This window comes from Filicampus tigris, chromosome 10 (assembly GCF_054856515.1).
Source record: "Filicampus tigris isolate MCC_2025a chromosome 10, RoL_Ftig_1.0, whole genome shotgun sequence".
Classification (NCBI taxonomy): domain Eukaryota; kingdom Metazoa; phylum Chordata; class Actinopteri; order Syngnathiformes; family Syngnathidae; genus Filicampus; species Filicampus tigris.
In genome coordinates, this window is record NC_141226.1 from 11,644,386 (window position 1) to 11,669,664 (window position 25,279).

Here is a 25,279-nt window from a genome sequence, read left to right on the forward strand (position 1 = left end):
TTAGTTTTGATTGCAGAACATGGTGAAATACTTCTGTTGGCACCCTGAACGGTGTATTGGCATATCGTGCAAGCATTTGGGCTTCCCATCATTTTGGCTGCCTTTTGAAGAGCCATTTATTCATTTTCTATAGTGGTTGTGCTTATTTGGGTGCCTCTTACTCTTGGACTTTTTCACCACTCAGTCACAGCTTTCATATAGACAGGCCACCGTTCACACTTGCATTCACACTTGTGGACAATTTAATCTTCAAGTAACCTACCGTTCATGTTTGTGGAATGTGGGAGGAAGCTGGAGTACCTGGAGAAAACCCGTCCAAGCACAGGGACAACATGGAAATTCCACACTGGAAAACTCCACAAAGCTCATACTTGAATGCACAAATGAGATCATTTACATTAAATGTGTTGCTTGAAGCATCATTTTAGCACTTAATACCCACGTTTCCACCGAGTAGTACGGTTTTAGTTTTCCGTGTTTCAGATCCTCCTTCAGTCTTATTCTCATGTTTTTTTTCTTCCCAGTAGTTGATTTAACATCAAAGAACTCAGTGTTATCGGTTCATCAGACAAAAGCTTACTGAAAAGGAGGAATGTTTTTGTTCGATCAATGACGACATCGATTAGCTTTTCAGTCAATTGCATTTAGTTGAATTGGATCTAGTAGCAATTGATGTTGAAGTTTGATTTGATCTCAACTTGTTTGCGGTCTCAAGATAAGCAACGCATGTCAGTATTTGATGTTAAGTTACAGCCATACAAGGGATAAAAAAAAAGATAAATCGCCATTTGAGGGCTATAACAAACTCCAAACAAAACTTTTTTTTTTTTTTTTTTTTTTTTGCCAGCCAGTGACGAAATGTCCCCCAAGGACTGCTAGAAAAGAACCACTGTGTCTGATAAAAACAAAATGAGACATGGCCGCTTAACATTTAGTTATTTATTAGTTTTTGTATTTTGTAGTGCATCCGATGCTTTGAAATTTAAAGGTCGTCTGCCATTTTGGTTTGAAGATGCCGTTTTTCTGGTATTTTGACCAGTTCCGGCAGTCGTAGGAAATTCAAATGATCATAGTCAAATTTGAACCGGGTATGCTGGACAGATGAGTGAGTTGAATATATTGACTGGGTGTAAAGAATGTCTATACTGATGCCAATATTATTGTTTTAAAAATTCAACCGGGTAGTAGTGACTTTTGCAAATCTTAAACAAATTTGAGCAATAGCATAACCATTACTGATTTTGTCACAATAACTGTATTTCATGTAAATATATAACCCAAACTATATTTAACTTGTGTAATAGTGTTCTTGAACAGGATTCCACAACATTTAGACATATTTGTCAATAGTGGATCAAGGAAAGTCAGTCAGTTACCTGTCTCAAATAAAAATGAGATAAAATGCCTACCCAACTGAACTGTCCAACTCGGTGGCAACAATACTAAGCGTGCCGGTGAGGCTCCAGGTTTCAGGTGACTCACTACTTACCTTTGAGTCATTCCACTCAGTTGTGCTCTCAACAGAAGAAACAAGAAATCTTGACACTCAGGCTTTTTTATTTTTCTCAGTCTTGATTGCCCTACGGGGCAGTCGGAAAAGGTGCCCAGCAAATATTTTGAAACAACCTTGTGAGTAACACGTCGCTCAACACCTTCAGACGTTATTTACTCCCTGTTCCCCCCACTGCAAAAACCGGAGGCTTTGTCTCCCTGACGCGCTAACATACCTATCAGACATGAATAGACTAAAGCTGACTGGCCACCCAGCTCGTGTGAAACTGTGCCGAAGATTTATTGTCGTAAAGCCCTTCAAGACATAACTTTTCAAAGAACTTCTCTCTTTATTTTTTTTTTGCCCCAAAAGTTCTCTAGAGATACTGCTTTAATTCCATGAACAGGCAAGATTTATATCCGTACCATATTGTGGGTCTGCTTTATAGCATTACAATTGCTCATCAAAGATGCCCTGCGGGCGAGAGGATAAGAAATTTTGTTAGTGCAATTTATGGGCACGCACAGTTACTTTGTTTGTAATAGCATTAGGCAGAAACTGCAGGCTATAAGGGGGAAAAGTTTAGGTCATATATCTTGATCCTATTATTTCCTACTCTAAATCTAATTCCTAAAAAGACAAAAAAGAAGCCCTGCATGCTTTGGAACAGACGTTTTTGCTTCTAGTACATTTTCTCCGACTGTTTTAACACCAATGCTTTCGCTTTTACGGCTTGCTTAATTGTGCTTCATTTGTAGCACACATGCTGCTAGCAGTGTTCCCCGGGGTGCCGCAGGCTGTGAGGGTGGCGGGGTTTAGCTTATGCATACATGTTGCATTTCAGTGACATCGCAGCACTTTTGTTAATTTCAACCCATCTGGAGTGGCAGGCTTCCCAATGGGGAGCGTCAAGTGGACGTCGTTCCTCTGGGAGAGCCTCTCGGTTTTAAAGAAGATCCTCACCTACCTTTTTGTGTTTCTTATATTCTTCCCATCAATTATAACTGCAACACTGTAGCACATTTGTTCTTCGAGATTTGCTAGTTTGACTTGCTTGGCTGCACCTGCCCCGAGCAGAATTTTGTTGTTTGGTGCTTTGTGTAATTGGAGCAGAATATTGATATTGAGATTTCAAGTGAGGATAAGCGGTTCGAATCATGACTGTATGTATGCTCTGTTGTCATACAGGATCTTTGATAGAGGTGGGTAGGTAGGTAGATATTGTTCATTAATCACACATGAAATTACATTGTAACAAATGTAATAATATGAGACAGTTCATACTTTGCTGATTAAAACTGAACAGAACAAAGAGAAAATAAACAGTACTTATCTTCAATTCACTGCCCTCTGCCACTCCAGTTTGTCAATTAACGTCCACTTTTTATTGCTCTACTTCCGCATAATGCATAAGTGCATAGTGCTCTCGCCTGTTGAATTCTCCAACTGCAGTCACATCCTGTTAAAAGGTCAGGGTGCAAACATTGGAAACTTTTCTGTAGCCCTCTAGAACCCCCTTTACGATGCATAACCGTCATTAAAATGTGATTAGGTCGTTGGTAGACAGCAGTTTAATCACTAAATACAATTCAGGATGTGTCGTCGTTGTAATCAAACTAAAACAGAGATTATAACAATAATGCAAAAAATCAGTGGCTTTACCACTTCAACATACAACTTTTCATATTGCATGGAACATGATGTGACCATGTGGACTGCACTTCTTAAACACTGAACTTATCTACAAAGATAAATAAATTAAATGTACATAGCCTATATAAAAAAATAAAATTTTGTGATCTCTACTCAGTAACATCACACATGATTATGTGTAGGGAAAGTAAGATTATACCTGCTCATATGACATTATCCGATTTCAAAAACCAGCATGTAATGACGAGCAATAATCATCTTAACGCAACACATGACTATACACAGATGTACTTTTCCCCAAAATATATGTCAATTTAGCATGGTGCTTCCATTTTCAACTCATTTAACTGGAGGATGTGTCTTGTTAGGTCACCGCGACATTCGAAGTCAACACTTTTATTTTTTTGTACTTGTGTGGCACAAATCAGACTGCTGTGGTTGCTCACATGACAAGTCTTCTATTAGCACAGGCACTCATATCTATCAGTCACACACTCGCACACATTGACAGTTCCCCACTCCCACACGACAGCAGCACACTAAGATCGAACATGTTGGATACTCATCTCAAGGTCTGATGAGGGACAGTCTACAGTTTTGTTTTTGACAGTCATTTGAGATTTAGTCTTAGTCTTAGTCTTTTGGACGAAAATGCTTATTAGTTTTCGTCACATTTAGTCATTCCTATTAGTGATAGATAGATAATGATTAGTGATAGTCTAGTTTTAGTCAACAGAAACTCCCAAAAAATGTTTTAGCCTAGTTTGCGTAAATTTAGTTGACGAAAATTCAAAAAGGTTTTAGTCCGTTTTAGTTAGAAGTAGGCATACAAGGTTTCGTACATACATTCCGTACATGCAGGCATACATTTTTTAACTGATTCGTCAAAAAATGTAAAGTACTTTGCCGGCTAACCGCATTGCTAAGGCTAAAAAGACATTCAATATTGGTGAAATAAAAAAAATTGTGGATTCGTGTTTATTATGGTACACACACACACACACACACACACACACACCCCAACGTGGACGAACCGGTCCGTGGTAGAAAAATGATTGGGCACCACTGCCTTAATCTACTTTTAATATTTGACTACATACAACAAATGAATGAATTGACATTAGACTTGACGTTAGCTCAACCAAAATAACTTATGACTTAAGTCAGCCCATTTGCGCCACGAGTTACGTGGAAAACTTTAAGCACTATGAAATTGATCACAAGCCGATTGTTGAATAACAGAGTGCAAGTAAATGTATACAGTATATGTTAACAGGATGAGTTGGGACAAAATATCAGCATGGTGAGCCCTCAGATGTCGCTTGAGATTTGTCATTCTTTCCACAGTTTGTGGCCACATTCACCGTTACCGCTGTCTACAATGCATTGTGTTGTTCTTTCTGCTGGGTTGTACAGAAAGTATGTCCATATCTTTCCTTCGTTTCTGACCACCAAGCCCATCTGTCACTGTCGCCATGGTCCGTCAAAGGAAAGCGTGTCAGTGTGCGTGAGCCGAGACAAATGACCGCAGACCTGTTCGTGTTTTGTTGTGCCGGTGTGTGCAACGGTGTGTGCAACGGTGTGTGCGACGCGTGCCAGCATTGCAATTTTTTGAAAGACAGATTACGTGTACAATAGGAACGGATGTCATCAATTTTGAACCTCTGACGGACCACAAGCGAACAATTTCGTCCTGTCTCGTCTCGTCACCGAAAATTCATGTACGTCACGTCATGTTTTCGTCGACAAAGAGCCACGTTTAGCTCGTCATCGTCTCGTTATCGGCATGATAAAAAGGGGCGTTAACGAAATATTTGCGTCATCGTTGACGAAAACAACACTGACAGTCTAAAACGCTTGACGTGGTTTAATGTTGGAAAACTACGACCAATTGCCACCAAAATTCACATGCCAAATGCAACCTCTGAAAATGTAGCACCTTATGGAGACTAAGACGTTAATGTTCATAAAATCCCAAATTTTGGTGTGATCTTTTTGATATTTTCGCGAGGTTGACGTGGGCATGGGTGGGGATGTGCACATGAATTTTGGTGGCGATTGGTCATGGTTTTGTAACATTAAGCCACGTAAGCTTTTTCTCTATAGTGAACCTCTATGGGTAGCAAAAAGCTTAATGCCCATAAAATCCAAAATACCGTGGTCAAGTAGATGTGTGCATGTGAATTTTGATAACGACTGGTGGTAGCTTTTTTGCATTCAGCAATTTAGGCTGTCCCTCTCATGAGAGAGAAAAGTCACCAAATATCACGTGCACCTTCGGCGCTGGCTTTACTAACAACAGCGACGTCTCTGCCTGCTCCCCCTGTCCCCCCTCCCTCCTCCCCTCAGCTCCTCTCTGCTGTGCACCTTAATGACCATTTAAATAGCAGTTTTTGTGACTAGGAAATCACGTTTTAACAAATTGCGATTATATTGCAAATACAATTAATCGTTCGGTCCTCGTTGGTAGGGCCCGTAATTCTTGCCACAACATTGATATAACAATCGTTTTTTGTATGATGCGATATCTTGATAGGTCGGAACAGTGGTAGATACTTAATTGATTTAAAGATTTTGATGCATTATTTTCTGTATCGTACTGTACTTTTGGTTTTTATGTAGGTGGGTAGTTGGGTTCATAATTGATGCCATGGAAAATTGTGCCCGCAATAATCCAATGAGTATTGCAACGTTTTTTGTGAGACCTTTTCAAGTCAAGCACTTTTTATAGTCTTGAAAACACATTTGCTTCTGTTTTATTTCCAGATACCCTCAAATATTCCGTGCCGAGGGTAAAATACCAATAGTTTAACTATCAAGTGCCATTTCTTCCATCTAAAATGGCAAAAGCGATCGTGAATAGGTATCAAGGAAATTAGACAGGTTCTGCGTTGCTGAGTAGATGGATCTCTGTCATGCTTTAATCACGTTATTGTAAATGTCTGTAATGTTAATTTTCTGAAATTAATTGTGCCCGTGTTCGCCCTTGCAGGTATTAGCCTTTGATCGTGTCAGTGCGGGACGCGTCTAAGCAGGGGGACGACGACCGAGGGCGGGAGCAGCAGCAGTGCCGACCTTGAGTCATGGCACCCCCCACACACAGAGGGGCGTGTCTCGTCCTGCCCCTGCTCCTCAGCTGCGCCGTGATCGCCTCTGTGGCAGACAGTAAGTTCCTTTTTTCCACACTGTCTGCGTATTCTACTGAGCAGCCACATCAGAAATGCATGTACTGCCGGGTTCCTTTTTCCGTAGCTATACTGTCGTCTTAGATCAATATTGAGGCTCCACTGTGTTATAATAAAGAGCCATCTGCGTCTATATTCCATCTGCTGGCGCTGTGAATGACAGCCCAGGCTGGAAAAAGGCGCACAATGGGATGTGGCTCTGTTGCAGCACCTTTGGCGGGGGGGCTTGAAGGCTCTGCCGCGGCAAAGACAAGGTCAGGGACGGAATTATTTCAAAACATGACCTCACCTATCGTGCTGTCAAAGCGTCACCGTAATTCAATTACACACATGTACACCCCACAACCACAAAAGAGCCACGACAACTGGCCTTTCCTTTCATGTTTTGCACCGACTAGATTTGTTTGGGTGAACCCTCTGCTTCCTTGAACTCGGTGTGTAGTGACCTTGTCGTCACTAGGTATTGTGTCTGTTTTTGTTTTTTTGTGAATTTCTTCTGTTAGGTGCACCTTGTACTCATCGTCATTTTTATTTATTCATTTATTAGCATTTCTTTATTTAGGTAATTTATTATATATATATATATATATATATATATATAGTTATTTGTGTATTCATATTTATTTTGGGATTTTAATTTTAGTAATATATTTTCTGTATTATTCTTGTTTCATAGTTGTATTTATTTACATTGATTTCAAACTATTTTTTCTTCAAATTTCTTTTTTTCTATTTTATTTTGTTTTAATTAATTAATTGTTTATGTGATATTTAACTTAATTACTTAGTTACTAAGTAGTAATGTTAATATTTGGTTATACCTTTTAAAAGTAATTTATTTAATTTATATATGTATTAATTTATTGCACTCATTTTTAGGGACAAATCAATTAATTGGCCGGATGTTTAAATCGGCCTTCAAACATCAGCCAAAATAATTGGCCAAATGACCTATATTTGCCGATTGTTTTTACCTTTATGTACTGTAACTATTAACAGCAGTTGTACACATATACCAGTCGTCTCATTATTTATTACACATACATCTATACCATCCTAAAATATCCATCCATCCATTACCCAAACCGCTTATCCTCACGAGGGGATCCTAAAATATACTAAATGACACTTGTTGATCATTCTATGGATCGATCATTCAACACAAAGCAACCCCAATTTTTACAAGCAATACTTATAGAGGAAGTCAACCCAAACATATTTCATTCCAGAATATGTTCTATGCAGGCCCACTAGTCCAAACACAGCATTCTGATTAAAATTGCATTTGTTTTGCAATTTGCATGTTTAGCTAGCTCACGGGGCAACGATTTTGTTACTTCTGTCGACTGAAGATAACACTGAAGTTTCTCAGGGCTCAGATAACGACCAATCATAGCTCAGCTTCAGAAAACTGGTGAGCCGTGATTGGTCGTTGTCTGAGCCCTGAGCAAGTTCGATGTCATCTTCAGTCGACAGAAGTGACAAAATGGCCGACCCCTGAGATGGCTAAAGTGGGTGCATTTTGCTGCTTTACTTATATTTCGCAAACGCAATATTAATCAACTAGTGGGCCTGCATAGAACATATTCTGGAAAAAAATATGTTTGAGATGACTTCCACTTTAAACCCGGTGCACACAAGGCACCATCGGCGCCAAGTATCAATTGTTGATTATTTCGGCAGTTGCCTCCATCTGTGCTAGGTGTGCAGGGCACAGGGGTCAACCGCACATGGCTATTATCCACGACACATGCACTCATACACCAAATATGGCAGTGCCCTGTCAATACATTTTGGAGGCTCTCCTGGAGGACAAATTAGTTGGTCTTAGGCAAGATTACACCTGGCTTTAACGCCAGGTCCCCAGAATATAAGGACAAGCACAAACAGGACAAAGCGATGGAAGAGATCGCTTTTAAACTCCCTTAACAAGATATGTAAATCGTTCGCCATCTGGAACGGTCATATGATCCCAAACGCGTGATCAATGCAAGTTTAAGCAGCTACGACAACGGCACCTAGTGTGCGGGGATGGCGCCTCGTGTGTGCTGGGCTTTGGGTGGGCAGTGCAAGTTGTACAAGGAATTGACCTGGATGTCAGTATTTTACACACAGAGTTTGTTTGAAAACAATAGAAATAAAAAAAATAAAAAAAGCAGTGCAACGTAAATCAACCATAAATGTGTCAAATATAATAATAAATACAAATGCACATATTACAAGGATCGATGTCTTTATAACTTCATTAATTAAATGCATTGTGCCATGGGGGTGATGTTATTGTATATATTATAATTTTAAACACCTTTTTAAAATTTTTTTTTTTTATTAATCAGCCGATTAAGTGTAACCTGTATTGTTTACTGCTAAGTATCGGCCTAAAAAAAAACGATATCCGTCTACAACTTTTTAACCCTCGAAGGTTGCAGTCGAGCATAAGTTCAGCCCACAAAACGTGGCGACCGATCACTAGCTTGTCTCTCATTTTACAGACAAAGCCACACAGGCGTGCTCTGAAATGAATAAGTGATACGGGCACAAGAAAAAATTCCTCCTGAGAAAGGGAAGATAAAACCCAAAAGGAACCCAATAAAGCCGGCCTCTGGTCTGAGGTTAAGCTACGCTTGTATTTTAGTGTGCAAGCATGTGAGGGAAAAAAACGGGCACAGCAGACCTGTTATTACCGCCAGCATGGAGCAGACGTGAAATTAAAATAAGACCGTTGGGGGGCAAAAATAACACCTACCACTAATAGCAGGGTTGTGTAAATGTGGTGCCTGTAATTTCTTTGCAACTCAAGCTATGCAAACTTGATATTGCCGGTTTTGGATTTCCTGTGTTATAGTGCAGACAACAGACAGATATTATGGGTAAGGGTGCATGACAGGTTTATGATTACATGGCTTCAGTCCGTCTCTTTCCAAGATTCTTAAAAGTCTTCAAAAGAAAACCACCATAATTGTCTGTCTCTTGCGATTGAAAGTGACCAAGCTGAGGGTCAGAAACAACTGAAAACAATTTGTAGTTGTAAGGCGAATCCTCAAAGGCTCCACCCACATCCTTGGGTGTGTCCTCAATTGGATCTTAAAACCACTTTAGATTCCTACTTGCGCTTTCAACTTTAGAGGGGTATCTGTTAGGTTATCGTGGAGGAGGACCCAAAAGCAGAAGGCAAAAATATAAAGTATTTAATCCGCCGGAACGGGAATAGGCGTGTGTGGCAGCCGCAAGGCTCGCACCGCCAGAACAGAAACAGGCTCAGGTGGAGGCTGCGGGCCTCGCGCCGCCGGAACGGGAACAGGAATGGGTGGCGGCCGCAAGGCTCGCACCATCGGAACGGGAATCAGCTCAGGCGATGGCTGCAAGCCTGGCTCCGCCGGAACGGGAACAGATTTGGGTGGATTGAGTGACTGGAGGAGGCGAGACCATCTTGCAGCCATGAGGTTGAGTTCGAGTGCCCGAAGAATCAGCTTCTTGTCGCGAAAAAAGGCAGGTGGTGATTCCTGTCCTGCTGGGTCCATTGTTTGGTTGGTTCGTTCTGTTAGGTTATCGTGGAGGAGGACCCAAACGCAGGAGGCAAAAATCGTGTGCAATATAAAGTATTTAATCCAAAACAAAAGACAAACAAGGTGCTGGGATAATACTAAACTAACAAAAACGTTAAGACCCAAATAAACAACAAGGAACAAAACAACTAAGCAAACACTAGGACTGGACTGGACTGACCTTGACTTTGAACAATGACAAGAGAGGGCTTAGACAAAACAGGACAGAATAGACGAACAAACAAGGGCTGAAAGAAAGCTGGCAGCTAAATACAGAAGACAAGTTAACGATACCAGGAACACCTGGACAAGACACAGCGGGTAGGAGGAAGCTGGTTGGTTAACACAAGGGACTGGGATGCCAAGCACAGGTGGACTCAATAACTTAACGAGAGACAAAGGAACACAAGGAAAAGCATGAAACTAAACTCAAAAACAAAACTCAAAACACAGACCATAACAGTCTTGATAATCTGCGCTGAAATGATTAGAATTCAGTTGTGAATGGTGGAGCCCAATCTTTGCCACCATGCCACACCCACCACGAACTCACAAGCTTGGCAATTTAACATCATCCATCTGTCGGGTATACCCTTGTGAGCAGGATTGATAGGCAATGATTCCACTAGAAAGAACTAAAAGCAAATTTAGGAAATTTTGTGTTGTTTACAAATTTTCCCCAATCTCTGCCCACACCAAAGCAAGTTTCACTTTGCAACATGAAATTCGGTAGTCATGTCCATCATGTGTGGACACACAAAGTAGTATTAAGATCCTATGCCAAAGAAGGCCACAGGAACTGCTGCCCCATGGTCGACGCCTGGCACTTTTTGTGTGTGTGTGTGGATGTCGCCACTCCACATCCTCTGGGCGTGGTCTTTGGCTCTTCCGAGTCTTCTCAGTGAGGTTTGTGTCTGGGATTCCTCATGACTACGCTGTATTAGTCATTCAGGTGCTGAAAGGCACCACCTCTTGTGGTCAACAGGGATAAAATAGAACGCCAGGTTACGTATGGTTCTATCAATCTCGAATGACCACCAGAGCATTTTGTCATTTGGAATTCTTGTGTTCACGCAAGAAGATTTTGTTGGACTAACCTGCTGGTGGCACCGGCGCTTATACCCGCCTTGGGTCACCAATGGATCACTGATGACATTGCTGGTAGGCATACTCGAACTACACATGCTCAAAGGAAGTCTTCCATTTTGTTTTGAAGCGGCCATTTCAGGGCATTTTAGGCCATTTCCAGGTCTCCTCGCCGAGATATTTGGTCTGATTGCTATCAGATTGGAACCACGTATAATAAACAGACAAGTGATGGTAAATTGCAACAAATTATAGTTTTGTCACTGCCTGTGGGGCGTGAGTGTCATCCTCATGAAAACTGATAACTAAACTAGGATCACATTTTTTGCACCAGTTTCCGAGTCCACGACACTTGATGTTGAATATCTGCCGATACCGTGTCCAGATCAATACTTCTGCAATGAATAAGAAAATAACACATCCAAATTCTCATCTTCTTCTTCTTCTTCTTCTTCTTCTTCTTCTCATTGTTATTATTGTTATTATTAAGATTACTATTATGATTATTAGTATTATGATTATTATTATTATTTTTCAATAAAGGTATCCTAAGATCTTTTTATATGGCTGTACATCAGCAGTGGTTCAAATGAAGTAACTAAAATATTTTATTCTTGACCTTAGAAATTAAGAAATTTTAAAATCCGATCTTTTTCAGCCGATACCGTTCATCTGAAAATCACATGACCTGCCCCGATTTCTGATCATGTCGATCGGATCGGCACAACCCTAAACTAAAGTCATTTCATTTTGTTAAGTATAGATTAGGTAGATTATGGTAGTTTGTCCTGAAATCATTGTAAAATGTATTTTGACTATTCAAAAATATGATCACACAATGTGTCAAAATATAAGTATATATACAGCCAAGCCCATATTACGCACTTGTAATGGGCATGTTGAGTGAATGATAGCTCTTAGAAATCGCATGAAAACTGCAAAACTCCCCACTGCAGTGTTATCTTAAATCTTAAATTTTCCCGAAAGTCATTGACCTGACACCCAGTTTGCGTGTGGGCAGAAAGAGAAGAAAAAGAAGGAACTAGGAATATACAAGATATGTTTGTGTGTGGTCGTGGCCAAGAATAGTCTTTGCTCCTAGGATGCTTTGCCGGTTCCTTCGCTTGGCCAGAGGTGCTCTGAGCTGAGCAGCTGGCTTCCAAACGAGTGGCGTGCGAAGGGCCCTCCGCGCTGGAGCCGAGCGACCGCGAGATGCAAACGTTTGCTTGTTGCCTTTAAACGCTCCTTCATTTTGCACCGCTGCACAATTAAAGCGCTGTTGTGATTCGGCAGCACAAATAAGTCCTCGGGCGGCACTATCAGCTCGGTGACATTGTTCGTCTTGTGTTGTCATTGAGTACACCCAATGCAGTGTTATTACAGTGAGTGCTGATCGTAGACATCCCCATCGATCCTCCCCCGGGACCTAAGCCTAATGGAGCAGGGGGGCTCTCCAGCAACACTATTTGTACACAATGGGCCTAGGGGCCCTCAAGGTCGGCCTCAAAGTCACACGGCCGGCTTCTTGGAGCGACCTATCTTTGTGTAGCGCTGCCGTTGTGAGTTATTTCGCCGGCGTTAACAAGCTTTTGATGTATGTGTCGCCTCGGCGTGCCTCTCTCGTTATAATCCGGGCGGGCTTTTCATGCGAGGATGAGTACAAAGGCCTCCTTTGGACACACGCCTGAGGATTAGAATGCCACTGTAATTAACTTATTACCTTTTAAAGTGACTTTAGAATATCACACCATATGTGTTCCCGCATGTATGACCCATAGAAATATTTATTGCATGTTGTCATTTCTGAAGACACCTTCGTTGTACTTATCAGTCAAACATGCAATGTAATTTAGAAAAATGAAAAAGTATTCCTCAGATTTATTTTTGAAATGCATCCCCCAAAGCAGGTTTCACCTAGTAACATTCAATTTGGTGGGCATGTCTATCACGAGTAGACTCACAAAAGGTCTCATGAACCCATCCTTACTTGTCATTATAAGAGACAGTTTGACCATTTCTTTGGCTTCCTTCAAGGATAAAATGAACCTTGAGTTTGTCCAACTGAGAGTAGAGATTTTGCCTGATTGGTCCCAAAGTTGAACATGTTTACTTGACAGATGCGTGATGCTTAATTGCCAACATAACATGCAATGCAAATCATTGGCAGACATTTTAGGGCTCGCTGTAGGGCTGTCAAATATTTTTAGAATTGATGATTCCATCCATTAATCGAACAATCGGATAAAACTTTATTTTCCATTAAACTATTTCAAACCTTTTCCTTGATTACTTTTTATCAAATAATTATTGTTGTTTATTTGGTATTGGTTGATGATTAAAAACAACAAAAAAATCGTAAACAATCAAACACAAGAGGGTTTGATGCACTCAGCAACCTTTTTGAAACTGATTCAGTTACTCGTTCAGTAATTAGCCGGGTTTACTGTACATGGAGACTTTTTTTGCCATTCTGATTGAAATCATTTTGAATGAAGATCTCAGGTCACTTGTTTACATGTGACGTGATCTTTTCCGATCCGCCGTTTACATGATCCTCCTTGTTAATAATGAGATATCGTGATTACAGCTGTGTGCCACGTAGAAATTGATGAAAACATCACGTGATTTATTAAAATGGAGTTCATTCATCTATTTAGCACAATATTCATGATTGTTTTAACACTTTTATTAAAGAAGCATCTAAATAAAAACAAGTTACAAGTACTTTAATGCAATTTCTCGAGTCACAGACAAGCTCTGCTAAGACACTACAATTTTAAAATGCGTCTACGACGATGTCAATACACATTTATCTCAAGAGAGCATACGCAGACCGGACGCAGCCTGGCTATTCCGATTTAACTGTTTACATGACACTTGTTTGGATTGTCGAAAGGAATATACCACCCCTTGAATCCGAATAAAATTCCATTCAAATCTTCTTGAAAGACTACAGAAATCAGTGAATAACAACAGTTGAGAGGCTGAAATCAGATGATTTCGCCAATTTTAAGTTAAACGATGGTTCTAAATGAGTATTCAATTATTAAAATAGTGGTTGATTAACTTGATATTGGATAAATCGATTCATTATGACATTACTAGCTTGCTGTTAAACACCTCACTGAAGTCAGTTCCTTTGATCAACATATTTATAATTTAGACGTCTATCATGATTAGACCCATAAAAAAAGTCAGATGGATGACACTGTTAGTGAAGCATGGTGACGAGGTTTGATGACGCAAAACTCTTGTGGTCAGAGCTCAACCAAATTCTAAGGACCAATTCATCAATCCTTGGGGGCCGCCATGTTGGGTGAAATGTCCCTCTACTGCAGACCCACAAATGATGTCACAACTACATCTGCTTTTGCCTATTAATATAGCACATTTGAGTAAGCCTGGTATGTTGAAAATTGACCATGCCACATTGGCGGCATGATACCGTAAGACATAATATGAGTAATCTTTGTGGCGGCTGTCTTGACTTGGTCTTTTTGACTCAGAGACTGGCCCGACTGCAATCAATATAAGTAAGGATATCAACTTCAACGATGCGACAACACCCGTTGCGAGTCAGCACAGTCAGTAAGCGGGTAGATGCAATGTTTGAAACGAAATATATACTTTGTTGATCCAAGTAAAGGTGACAATTTGAGAAAATATGCACATTTCAAATGTAACAAAAGTGTTTGTATCTTGGGTTTGGTTCCTCCTTAAACAGCACATGCAGGAGAAGTCAATTTTACAAAGTTGAAAAATCAAAATGAACTAGTAGCGATGCAACTACAAACTACAAAATAGTCTGCTATTATAATTAATAATATTGTGACCGAAAAACAACAGCTCCCCATTGTGCCATGTAAGACGAGCTTTTAGATTAAATTGGCAATCTCAAAAAGCTCTTACAATGTGGTGATGTAATGCACGTGCCAAAGTGCTTCGTGGACGGGGGGTGGAGGGTAGTTGCGACCAGACGGGCAGCTGGGTGGCTGGAAATTGGATTGTTCTTTTTTTTTTGTTGTTGTTGTTTTTTTTTTTAACGGTCCATATGGTCTCCCAGTTCAAAATCAAACTGGGACAGAGAAATTGATGATCTTTTAATTAAAGGTAACCATATCCACCTTGGAGAGCCACTTGGAAAGAGTAATGCATTTAGCAAACAGCTGTGGTCCCCAGCCCGCCAAAGATGCACTACAGGGACCGCGGTGGCAAGAAAATTATCCGGAAAAAGCAATACGTCTGCTTTGTAGAATAATAGCATCAAAAAAATAAAGAAAATTGAATTGTTTTCATAAGCCAAAGTGCAGCAGTGTCACATAGTGGCGGGTAGACGGGGGTCTGGCGAGGTTAATGATGTGAGATTAATACTTTAATTAGGCAGCTCGATAGCGGGACTCGCGGCAGTCACCCAAACCCTTCCGCTATGTCCCAGAGTCATCAGTACTACACAACGAGGAAGGCATTTCAGTTTGTGTTGATATAAAATAGCTTTATTGACAGTTGACACAGCCACCCACTGCTGTCCTTTGGAATCCTTTGCACTCAAGCAGAAGGCTACATTGTACTTGGATGTCAAGCGGAAATTCCTCAACTGTGGCTAGCAGGAAGTCGTAAACGGAATTATAGGTGGGTTACGACACACCTGTATGTTCAGTCTGCAGCAAACATGCTGCGGACGTGATGCAACCCGTCCAAAATTTCAATCTTCATTTTCATGTAGCCATATGCCGATGTGTAAATTCAGCATCAAAATCGCCCGGAGAACACAAATGAGGCTTCGCAAGGTTGAACTGTTCCAGTAGAAAAAGCAAATCCTGTAAAACTTTACTTTCCTCCTCTTTCTTGTATTAATGCAGTCAGATAATTTTTGCGACTCTCGCAGAGTTGAAGGAGCTAAGACTAAAAGGGGTGGTGTGGTCAAGACAATAAGAACAATGGGCTCCCTGAGGGAGCGCTAATCCAAAGGAGGCAAATTAATTAGGTGAGTGGGGTTACAAGAGCGGTTTAGGGTGGGGTCGCACAGTGATGGATGACGAGCTCACCCTTACGCCCTCAAAATGGGATGCCTAAATAAGTTGCTAGCCCTTCTCGCCAGCTGAGCCCCTGTGCCTCTTGGGATCATTTAATACACTTAACATTTAGCCCGCATTGATCTATTAATTGTAGTGTAGGTGACCACGGGACCCCGACCGACTGCATTAACAAAGCCCCTCCCTCTCATACAAGTATCCACTTGGCAGAGTGGCTCGGATTTCCATCACAATGGTGACACGTGTATTCAAAATGCACTTTGAATTTCGATTTACATGCAAGTGTTCCTTATATGCAAAGCCTCTTTTTAATATTGTGTTGTCTACACCGTGTCTGCCGTTCCGATAATGGCATCTCAGCAAATGATGAATCGAGCGTGTACTGTTTCCTTCATTAATGGGAGCAAGCAACAGTAGAACCAAAAACGTCACAAAATAATCCCGTCTTTATATAATAATTATAATAATAATAATAATATAATAAGTCTGTCGCACGGGTGCATTCAAAATAAGCTTATAATGTGATGCTTCTGGACTCTTTTCATTCATGCCCATCCACACATCTCACAATTTAATCAAAGCACTGCATTGATACATTTTACAATGAATTAAACATCAGTCATAGTTTGAAGGACAGTTCTAGAACCATTGAAGATTACACGCTAAAATGTTTTTATCCAAGGTTTTTGGTGCTTGGTTTATTAAAATAAAGTGTCTGCAATTGTCTTGAGGCTACTGTGATTCTTGGCACATCTTCAAAAAGGAAGTACACTATCAAAGGACAATTATGGCAACAAATGGAACTATTCAGCAAAAACCTTTCTTTTTTACGTTGTTTTTACTTGGTTTGTTCAAAAGAAAGTCTCTGTGATTGTCTTGAGGGTGCTCAGAGTCTTATCCATTCTTGAAGAATGCAGTTCCCATTTGAAGGATAATTGTGGCTACAGATGAAGGTTCTCATCAAAAACATTGTTTATCCAAGGTTGTTGGAAAATCTGTTCATTAAAACAATTCTTCAGTGCAATGTGACAAGTTGCCGCCATCTTGGTGGAATCCTCCCCTACCAAAAAAAACGAAAAAAACGAATGAGTACTTCTAATGCCTCTAAAATCCTCCATAACAAATACAATACATTCATGAAGAAACAACTGATGACTAAAGTACATAGTCTCTTCGACTACCCACACTGCTCCTTTCACAATTAATGTTTAATTTGCACAGTTTAAAGTGGAGATTTTTTTAGTGCATGTGATAGACAGAAACGTCAGGGTAATATTGAGGAGTTGTTTTGGAGAACATGTTGGAATTTTGTGGATATTTTAGCTGCCATCTAATCAAACGAGTATCAGACAAAGTGAAAGTATCGACTGAAGCTGTGGACATCCATGCCACAGTGCCCAAGTTGTCGAAAAATCTGTCCTTTTGGGCAGGTGTAGTATATTCTTTGAAACACAACTGTAAATATCCAAAAGTCTTGCATCATGGAGTTTTCCTGGGACTAATTGAACATAGGAGCAAGAGATTTCGCAAGCAGACACGACTCGCCACACATCCCTGTACACCTGCACATTCAATTGCTATGTCCTCGGGGCGAGTGAAATAAAACAAAACATGCGTGTTCCCTTCAATTATCTGAGTGATTGGTTTAGTTTCTGAATGTCAGTAATATGTTTGCCTCTTCCGCATACAAAGCAGGAAAGGAATTTTCAATACAGAAAACTACATACAGTGTCCGGTTGCTTCTACCTGCTCCTCGGTCTCCCTAAAGAAAAACCGAGGAACCATTTTTGAACATGCTCAACATTTCTTTGCGACAAGAAAAAAAAATGTCTGCGCACATCTTTGCAACTCTGACGAAAACCGCCAAATTCACTATGTTCACCAGCATTCACCGCTCAATGAGATGTTAGCTTGAAGAAGTAGCCAACCTGACTGCTTGCTATTTGAAGTCACCACGAAGGAAGGAAAAAAACGAATTTTGACTCAAGTATGCTCATGAGCTAACAGCGGAGCAGCAACATATTTTTATATAATGTACATATCTGTAGTGAATGAATGAATGAATGATTTATTTGAACATTAAGAGAGAAAAACCCCAATAATTACAACAACTATGAAAATAAAATATGAAAAAAAAAGTAACAACAACAATGACAAATTTGCCAAAGCATATCGAACAAAAGTCTTCCATGCTCAAAAGGGAGTAAATTTAGACTTATTAAATCCCACCCCTTCTACCCCTATGGTAAAAATAATGCTAAAGATAATAACAATAGTAATAATAATAATGAACCACTACATAGTGCTAATATAAATGAATAAATATTTATCAGGTATATACCATCACTATAAATAGTCCAAAACTCATCAGTCAACAATAACTAAACACTAGGGGTGTAACGGTACGCTAAATCACATTTCGGTTCAGTTTGGGTTCTTGGAAACTTCGGTTCGGTATATTTTCAGTACAAAAAACAGATTTAAAAAAAAATATGCTTATTTTATAAAAGATGACAAGTTAATGGCACACATTTTTTCTAGAAAAAATAAATAAAAGCGAAGCATTCGGGTGACATTCTAAGAAATTACACCAGAATAAAAAATACACTAACAATAAAGATCTCTTAATTTTGTAAATTATTAAGACACTGAAATCTTTTAACATTCAGCAGCAACAGCCTATGACACATCGAAGTATTCGAGTTAAAGACAAGTTGTCATTACAGTACATAAACATTTTTTGTGATGAAAAAAAATACTTAAAATAACAGTTACAAATATTGCTAACTGTATTAAAACTCTTTTTATAATGAAATACAGTAACTTTAAAGTCTTCATGAAATGATTTACACTTTTAAGGCATTAAAATCTTTGAATGTTCAACAGCATGTCGTAACAAATTGGGATATCTGTGTTGTGGTCGGATTTGTGTTTTGCTGAGTTGTGATGTTTCCGAGGTTCATGAATGTATCGTACGGCTATCAAGAGAAGCAACGGAGAACGAAGAACAGAGCTGTTGTGCTTTGTTTTTGGCTAAAAATACTGCTTGCTTCCTCGTCTAAAAAACATTGAAAGTCGGATGATGTCATTTTAAGTGCTATTATGTTAGACGTGCTAGCTACAGCATAGCCGCCAATCTCATGTAGCAATGTCGGCACACAACTTTGGGACTTATACACGGACCTTTCCCCATCGGCGATTTTAACAGGAAAGCTAGAATGTTCCCAAACAGGAGACCGCAGTGTACGCGGGGACCTTCGAGCTCTGGATTGTTTGCGTATGCCATTATAATGCCATTTATCCATACATTTATGATTTATCACGGCTTCTGGCCGCCGCCCTCCTCTCGCGCATGGAACAATCAATATAGCCTGTGCGTAAACTCGCGGTAATAAGTGGACCGAACCGAACGCAAGTGGACCGAACCGAACATGCCATACCGAAATGTATTAATACATTCACGTGTAACGTTGCACCCCTACTAAACACAGAAACCAAACTATAGTAAACATATTTATCTCAGTACAAATCAGTAGTGTACAATCTACTGAAGTGAACAGCTTTAAATATTCACGGCTTTTACATGACACTTTTCTTAATGCAAATAAGAATCGTCAACCATTTATTTCCCAAGATATTCTTGTCATACCACGGAACACTAGCTTTGTTCCATGTTCTAAAAGGAAGTAGGCGTTTGATGGCCATTTATGGCGGCAAATTGATATACTCAGCCAAAACATTGCATTTGTTATCCAAGGTTGTCGAGATAAAGTATGATGAAGCTCAACAGCTGATGGTCTGTTTGCTGAAGGTTTGCCATGTGTGAATTGACAAATCGCCAAGGGCGGTGAGTCACGTTAGTCACGTAATGTAGGTTGGACCAATGTCTATGTGAATTCTACTGGTAAAATCAAGCTGACGGCTTTATCACAGGCACACTCACGTGATTGCAAATAAAAAGTAAAAGCGTTTTCGTAAAACGTTTGTTTTAAATGGCCACTCCGGGCGTCGGGTTGTTCCTGAAATCACAGTGTGTGTTTTTCTTCTTGGTCACATGGTGCGTATTGGGCCGTCTAAAGAGGGGAGAGTGTGTGTAGATTTTAGCAATGCCTCCCGAAGTCATAATCGGGCTAGAGAAGATGAAAGCCATTACATAACGGCGACTCACACTGAGAAAAGAGGAGCGAAGGGTAATTGCACTTAGAGTTCTTGTTCTTTCGCTGCCGTCTTGAATAATTCACCAAAAGCTGCGAGGCCTGATAGAAAGTCACCCCCACCCTCCACCCCCTTGCCAATTCCCAACCCCTGCCTCTTTATGGTACACTGGGGTATTGAAAGTTTGATGTTTTTCTCTTTGCTTCTTGCTGCTATGGGTTTTAGACAAATAGGAAGGCGTCTCAGCGGTGATGAGTCATGTCGCTTGTCCAATTTGACTTGGGTGAAATGGCAATCTCCGACTCACACGCCACGGCGTGGAAAAGATGATTGTTATTTATGCGTCATGAAAGTTCAGTGTAATTTGACTGAGAAGGAGGCAGGGGGGCAGGAGATAAAAACATTAGGGATGGGCATTTGAGTACATTTTCTTGATGCTCTTATGGGTAAAAAATAGTTAGCATTGAATCGATCCACGCCAACCAGGAAAGCCAATCGGTGTCATTTGTTGGTGTGAAGTGGCGATTAACACCACGGACACTCATTTGGGACCTGGTATAGAATATGTTATTGTGAACATGTGAGTACAGCTAAATAACATAACTAGGGGCGGCATGGTTTCTTCTTCTTTGTTTCGACGGTTGCGATTTGCATAGTCATGCAAAACTCCTCTCTAGTTTAATTGCTATCAAATTTAAAGCACCTACACCACACAGATGGGTGATGCTAAATTTTGAGAAATTTGTTTGTTTTTTTCATAGTACGTGGGCGGATCATGGCGACGAAGGTTAATGAGTTTCATAAATGAAAAACTCTCAAGTCATGCACTTGTCCATTTTCATGTGCAAAACACAAATGGAGACAATGTTTATTGGCTTAAACAGCCTGAAGTGGCTCAATCTCATTGGGGTAAATAACTTACAGGGTGAGGCAGCTTTATTTGGAATTAATTGCAAACAAGTTGCGCGCTAATGGCCTGCAAAAAAGGCCTAAATGGAAGTCTTCCATTAAACCAAGCCACTCTGATGGCATCAGACGTATTCCCGCTAAGTGTCGCCTTGTGAAAATGATAACTTGCTAATTTATTATTAATAAGAATTAATGGTTTTCACTCTGCCGTGTGCAAATCGATCTGTGATACTCTACACTGCAGAGGAGGCTGTCAAGCAGGGGAGGTTTGGGAATACTATAATTGTCAACAGAAAAAAAAATACCACAAAAAAAAGCTGTTAGCTGCTCTTATTTTCTCAGATGGGTAAAATACCATACCTTTTCTTTTATTGTGTTTTACAACTATGAACAAAATACTTTTTCACACAATAGACATCATTTGCTGTCCTGTTTTTCCCCCGCAAGCTAACATTTTCTTTCTTTTGTTTCGCAACCTCATCCCAACAAAAAGCAATTAACACTTGCAGGAACTCAGAGAAAGTGTTTAGTACACAGTTTTTTTTGTTTTTTTTTTATCGTTAAGGCCATATTGAAAGCTTACATATAAACATGCAGTAGTGTTATGTGAGCTATAAAAATAAGGTCCATAGTAATCTCTAATAAACTAATATGTAGTGACTTAATAACGTATTGTTAATAATACATTGATATCTATGTGTCACAAATATTAATCGACTCTGACACGAAATGACATCACAAGCAGTAATGTAAAGACTGACCTGTAGAGTACCCAGTTGCTGCAAACAGTGATCGAAAAATGTTGGCACTTAAAAGAAGCGCAAGCCATGGTGAAAAAAAAAAAAAAAACCATTACTGAATTTACAGTAACTGAAAAAATATCACAAATTGAAAAAGAAACGTAAGCCACAGCAGAGGAAAAAAAATGCTGTCTTATGAAATTCCACTTCGTTTTGACTCTTAATAAATACATCTACTTATTTCATTTGATTTTATAGGATCACATCTTTGATCACGACAAAGGCGTCCCAACGTTATTTTATCTTGACTTCAAAGCGATATTGGCGTCACCCCACCCCTTGAAATTCTGTCAACGCGCACGTAGCCCGAGCTTGACAGTTTGTGGCAAATGCCACCTCGAAGGAGAGCATGTGTTAGAAGACACGCTGCGTTGAGAAAGGAGTTTGGAATGTTCTTTAGAAAAAGCTTTCAAGAAGGCGAGTGAGTGTGCACCTTGGCTGAGGGGGAGGATTTGCATAGGTAGGCTTATATGTTCTTCACCTCATCCTTGCCTTTGTTTTCATGTGACAACTGCTTGACAGCCAAGAAAATGGGACACAGGCAGTGGAAAAAGGGTTTAAGAAAAGAAGTGACACAACCGACACAGTTTGATAAACTCAAGCGGTGTTGCAGGAACACCCAGTCCAAAATGTATACAAAACTAACAGCACTATTTGTATAACTTAGAGGAGTACATCCTTGTGTACTTCATTATTAAGGTGACAAAATTTCCTCATTAAGAATTTAGACAAATCCAGAAAATGGAAATAATTGTCATCGTTAACTCATGATTATTGTAATAACGCATCACTTTGTTATTTTTATTAATGGATAAAGTTTTGGGGGAAAAAACGCCGAAATTGACAGATTGATTGAACAATTTCAGTTCAATACGAGTCTAGTCCATTCGATTGTTTCGCACAGCTTTTTATTTTTATTTTTTATTTTTTACACATAGTGGCGTGCATGCTTACAGCGGTGTGTCATTACGGTGCATCATATGCTTCCAATGCCAATCATATTACGTTGATGGTGCAGACTCGGAGGCTGCTTTTTTTTCCCCCTCGAAGGCTGCTCCAGTTGGATTCATAATGATGCTTGCATTAGCAATTGTAACCCATTGCTACTGAGTGTTTATATATCTAACGCAAGATCTCTGGTACTTAAAATGGGCATTGGAATTACAACTGGCTGGAAAGCACTATGTTCATGACTGAGTTGTTTTGTTTCTCACGGAAACTTCGTTTAACCCCGAGGATATGCGATGCTCGCGGGCAGCTGGCCGGTCCCATCTTTAAAAAACTGAGAGGCATGTAGAGCGACTAACTAATTTGGATGAACTTAAAATCCCCTCAAATTAAAGATGGGAGTCTGCAATTAAAGCACATCTTGTTCATTTATTTTGAAGTCCAGTGTGGTGGTGTTTGGAGTAAAAAAGATGACAATTGTGAATGTTCATGGTCTGTGAATGACGAGATGAAGAGTAATAGAAAAAAAAAATATAGAGTAATAATATGCATAGTCGTTACTCTATCCATATTAGATATGAATTATGACACATCTTGTGTCAATGTGCATCACATAAGACTTATTCAATAATTGAATGTGTACTTAGGGGATTAATTATTAGATCAGTGTTTTCCAACCAGTGGAGCCAAGGCACGTATTTTGCGTAAGCAAAAATAACAAAAAGTATGTATTCTGAAATAACGATCTTGTCTCAGTTTACTCACAAATGTACTTACTCAGTGTGAAATTTAGGCTTGTATAGTTGAGCTTGCAGGGAACCATGACTTACTCTGTTGTATTAATGGCAACAGATGTATACACAGGTTGCTTGTACCTTCTGCCATCCGAGTGAAGAGAACTGTTTTTTATGCCCGCCACTATGCAGTATACCATATACAGTTTCTTTTTTTTCCCCGTCTGCCTGTGTGACTTTTGGAAAGTCCCTTGTTTTGGGGAAGAGTCTGTTCTCAGTTGGCGTGCAAATAACAAAAAAATAAAACGACACGTCTTTACAAATACCTGCACTCCTTCAAGTTGTCATAACTGGATCGCGTGTGTTTACAACAACACTGAACTCTTGCTGTCCCCTGTTTACCTTCACTGGGTGCCACACCCGATGCGATCGCGTGTCGATGCGACAATGGACACACCTTGCCGTTATTTACCATCACAATAATATGAGCCTGGCTTTTGACCAACACCATACTAGTACACTTGCTACCGCCTCTTCTTTTCAGCTCTCGTTACACCTGCACAGTCACGTTGGAGGCAGGAGGGGGAACTCCTAAACTGCTGAGGCAAGGACACACACACAGATATACACACACGGGATGGAATCATTATGTCCACAAAGGAGACTGAGCGGACTGAGAATCCGATGGGATAACTCCAGCAATGGCTGCCCCCACTTTGTCCAATAACCTCTATCTATCCATCTATCCATCTATCCATCTATCCATCTATCCATCTATCCATCCATCCATCCATCCATCCATCCATCCATCCATCCATCCATACTGTCAGTTGAGACACAATGTCATGATATTCATATATCATCTTCGTCATGTCACGATATTAATAGCAGCAAACCTCTCAACTCATCAGTACGGCACTAATATTAGTTGTTCTTCGCAGAAGATTAAGAATATATGACGTGTTACTACAACGTTTGCGTTCAGTCCGTTGCTTGAAAACTTATAGCCCCGCAAAATAGATGCTAATTAGTGTTATCACGAACCTAGCGGACTGAAAGCTATGTGGTTATTTTAAATATTCAAAGTGTAATTCTCTTTGTGTTTAGTTTTGTTAGTCAACTTTAACTGGTAGTGGCAGTAGAATATTTTTTTCACAATTTGCCAAAATGCTGCTAAATTTGAAGTGAGTTGAGTTCACTGCCACCATACAGCGCTCATATCTCAAGTGTCTGCTTACAAGAAAAAGCAAAAAATCGGCTGAACGACCTCATATCTCAAAACCCATGGCAACTCTCAAGGGACTACTGTATTCACATTTTATGCCCCATATTTGCATTTACACTCACTTGCTCATTAGGTGCACCTGCATGACATCCACAACTTTCTTGTATTGGATGTTATTGGATGGGTAGACTCAACAGATAAGTACCCATGGATCTTGTAGGCTTGTATAAAACGCAATTGCAACTTGTCAGTCGGCTGCATAAATGTGACAAGAATTTCACTTTAAAATCCAAGCGAGATAATCCGCCACAAACGGCGGATGTCACTTAGTGCAAATTGCTACAAGGTGTTTTTTTATACGTACTTTAGGCAGTGTGTGTAATATAAATGTGAGGTTCGCCAGCGTGTCTTTGAATTAAACATGGTCATTCCCCACAACACTTTCCATTTAAATAACAGTAAGACGCTCAAGTGTGCGAGCTGTTCTGCCACGCAAAATAATCTCTCACTCACA

The 25,279-nt window shown here is 40.0% G+C and overlaps 1 protein-coding gene across 13 annotated transcripts in view; it reads left to right on the forward strand.

Moving 5' to 3' along the window:
- Positions 1-25,279, forward strand: part of LOC147140821 (receptor-type tyrosine-protein phosphatase F-like) — a 238,488-nt gene that overhangs the window by 84,504 nt on the left and 128,705 nt on the right. For all 13 annotated transcript variants that reach the window (XM_086042067.1, XM_086042069.1, XM_086042065.1 and 10 more), the window contains one exon: positions 6,138-6,310. In XM_086042067.1, coding sequence (XP_085898193.1) covers positions 6,229-6,310 — 82 coding nt within the window. In that variant the 5' untranslated portion in view covers positions 6,138-6,228. The remainder of the gene's footprint in view (positions 1-6,137; positions 6,311-25,279) is intronic.